The sequence below is a fragment of the Coenobita brevimanus genome, chromosome 84, assembly GCF_032717465.1.
Source record: "Coenobita brevimanus isolate Jiangsu-jjx chromosome 84, ASM3271746v2, whole genome shotgun sequence".
In the NCBI taxonomy this organism is placed as follows: Eukaryota; Metazoa; Arthropoda; class Malacostraca; order Decapoda; family Coenobitidae; genus Coenobita; species Coenobita brevimanus.
In genome coordinates this window covers 35,247,740-35,250,155 of record NC_137037.1, presented here as the reverse complement: position 1 = coordinate 35,250,155, position 2,416 = coordinate 35,247,740, and the positions used below count along the sequence as shown (strand labels likewise).

Here is a 2,416-nt window from a genome sequence, read left to right as displayed (position 1 = left end):
AGTCAGAGAATGACAGGAAAGCCGAAGCCAGAGTGTAGAGATTTCAGAAAAATCGAGTTCAGGAACTCGAGAGCAAGATAAGTCATTGCGTATATATACACAACAGCCACCTTTGGCTTTGAAATGAGTAAAGAGAAAGTAGGAGGATACAGAAAAGGGTTTACTGTCAGTTGCCTCAGACAGCTGAGTCTCCGTTAGAAAAAGAAGGTGAGGTTTAGAGCAGGAGAGGTGGTGCTCAATAGAGCGAAAGTTAGAGGAAAGGCCGCGAATGTTGCAGAAATGAAGAAGAAGAGAGTTAGACAGTGGTTCCAGGCACCTCGAGTCATCACCGGGAGAGGGGCGGATGGTGGGGGCATTTATGGTCCCCCCCCCTGGGGACTCCGAGGCTTGGTGAAGAGGCGCCATTTTAGTTAAATTTTGAATAGGAAGTGTAGTGTGTACTGTGCATGTAGTTTGGTGTAGATAGAAAAATTTGTACTGGAGAGCATGCTGGGCCTACTCTCTGTGTAACTGAGACACTGAAAAAGTTCAGCAAAGGGGGATGGTCAGAAACTAGTCCTGAGGGCTGATGAAACGGGAGCTTCAGCACTCCCTGTCATCAGCTTTCCATCCACCTCGGGAGTACTGCCCTGCTCGACTGGTGCTACAGTCTACTCCCCAGGACTCAAAGGATCCCTGGCCTGGCGTCCCCAGGCCGTGAGACGTTGCCGTGCATGGGCAGAACCCTGCACGGCCACACCTCCCGGCCCAGTAACCTCCTGAGCCTCAGGGGCCGTACTTATAAAACTTGCATCATAGTTAGGTGAAAGTCAGAAATGTGAGACTTAAGGAGCAGTTCATCATAACAAAGTCGAGACTTTGTTAGGTCGAAATCATAAGCATCTGAGATAGCATCTGCTATATGTTGCACTTGCGAGTTTTGAAAATTGAAGAAAAATACATAAAAACAGCAGAGAAAAGACGTAACAAAAAATCTAAAATGAATACGATATTTTTCTCACATGTTTTCAGTGAAAAGTCAGGTGATTAATGTCAAGTTTTAGGAATTATTCATTTACCGCTTTGTTTCACTGTGGACGAGGACATGTTGCCTCACCGCACCATCCTGTAAACAAACACCACCACCGCCACCAGCAGGTTGGAGAACTCCAACAGTACGATAAAGAAACGCACAAGTGGTCGTCACCACTACAGAATTGCAATTTTCCAATTGCAAGGTAATGGAACATTAAAATAACTTTCATTTCTGACGTGAGAGCCTTGTTCTTGCCGTTGGTCTTGTTAGGGTCCTCTGCACCAAATCTGTCACGAAAATTATGCCCGCACGGTCCAAGCAGTATCGCTTTACCAGTCCTGCATCACTTAACTCTTTAAGCACATCTTTCCTGTCACGAAAAAAACTTGGTTGACGGTGGCGAATTTATTGTTGTTTTGGTGCGGCGGCCATGTTTACTGTTATAATCGAGTCATAAGCCGCGTCCTAAGTGCTATACCAACTCGGGAGGTGTCAATAGCTATGACTCAGGTTAGGTCGAACATAAGGAGTTATGACTCGCTCCTGTGAATTTAGGACAGACGTTCGTCTTATGATGCAGTCTTACCGGTAGTGTTTTATAAGTACTAGCCCAGGACCCTTAGGAGTCCCAAAGAGACTAAATTCCACCGTATCTCCAATCCCAAGGGAGCGTTGGAGGTGCCGTGGGTTTGGCTTAATGACGGCCTGGCGGTGCACAAAAACATCAATGCCAGTATCCTGGCGTTTGATGAATCCGTACCCCGCCCTGGCATTAAACCAAACCACGGTCCATCTGATCTTCTGGACTGCTGGAGATTGTGGTCTGCTGGATGCCCCCCTCGACGGGCAGCAGGCAATAGCAGGAGATGTGTCTGCCATGGCTGTCGGTCGTTCCCTCCTCTCTTCTCTCGTCTGAGTGATTTTTTTTTTTTTTTTTTTTTTAAGGAAGGTGGGTGAAGGAATTGGGAGAAGGGGAAGGGGATAGAGGGAAAAAGGAAGGAAGGAGGAGTGGAAAGATGGTGGGCTGGCCACCTTGCCTTTTTTTTGTTTTGTTTTTTTTGGATGTTTAGTGTTTGTTTAATCGATTAATTAGTTGTTTGAGTAATATTTGGTGTTTGTTCAATTGATAATTAGTTGTTTGAGTAATACTGTTGATGAGTATTACTGTTGTCATCATTATTATTATTGTCATTGTTGTTTTTGTTGTTTCTGGCTAACTAGCTAGCTAGTTTGGTGTTTGTGATGTTTCGGTAGGAGAATCGTGGTGTGAATTCTTAGTAGATGAGATTGGGGATAGTTGTAATGTTTTTTTTAAGCTGTTTGGGAATCATTTATGGATGGATAGGTTTCCAGCGTCGATGGTATTTTTAAGGTTGGTGTACAAGTCTGGGTTTTGTTCTT

General features: G+C 44.9%; 1 protein-coding gene across 1 annotated transcript; it reads right to left on the bottom strand.

Moving 5' to 3' along the window:
* Nucleotides 1–650: 650 nt before the first annotated feature.
* LOC145410126 (Y-box-binding protein 1-like) lies at nt 651–1,894 on the bottom strand. The gene is made up of 3 exons (XM_080280323.1): nt 1,602–1,894; nt 1,252–1,302; nt 651–786 (listed from the first exon to the last, which is right to left on the bottom strand). Exons 1-3 carry the CDS (start codon nt 1,892–1,894, stop codon nt 651–653), a joined length of 480 nt encoding a protein of 159 aa, XP_080136449.1.
* Nucleotides 1,895–2,416: the final 522 nt, after the last annotated feature.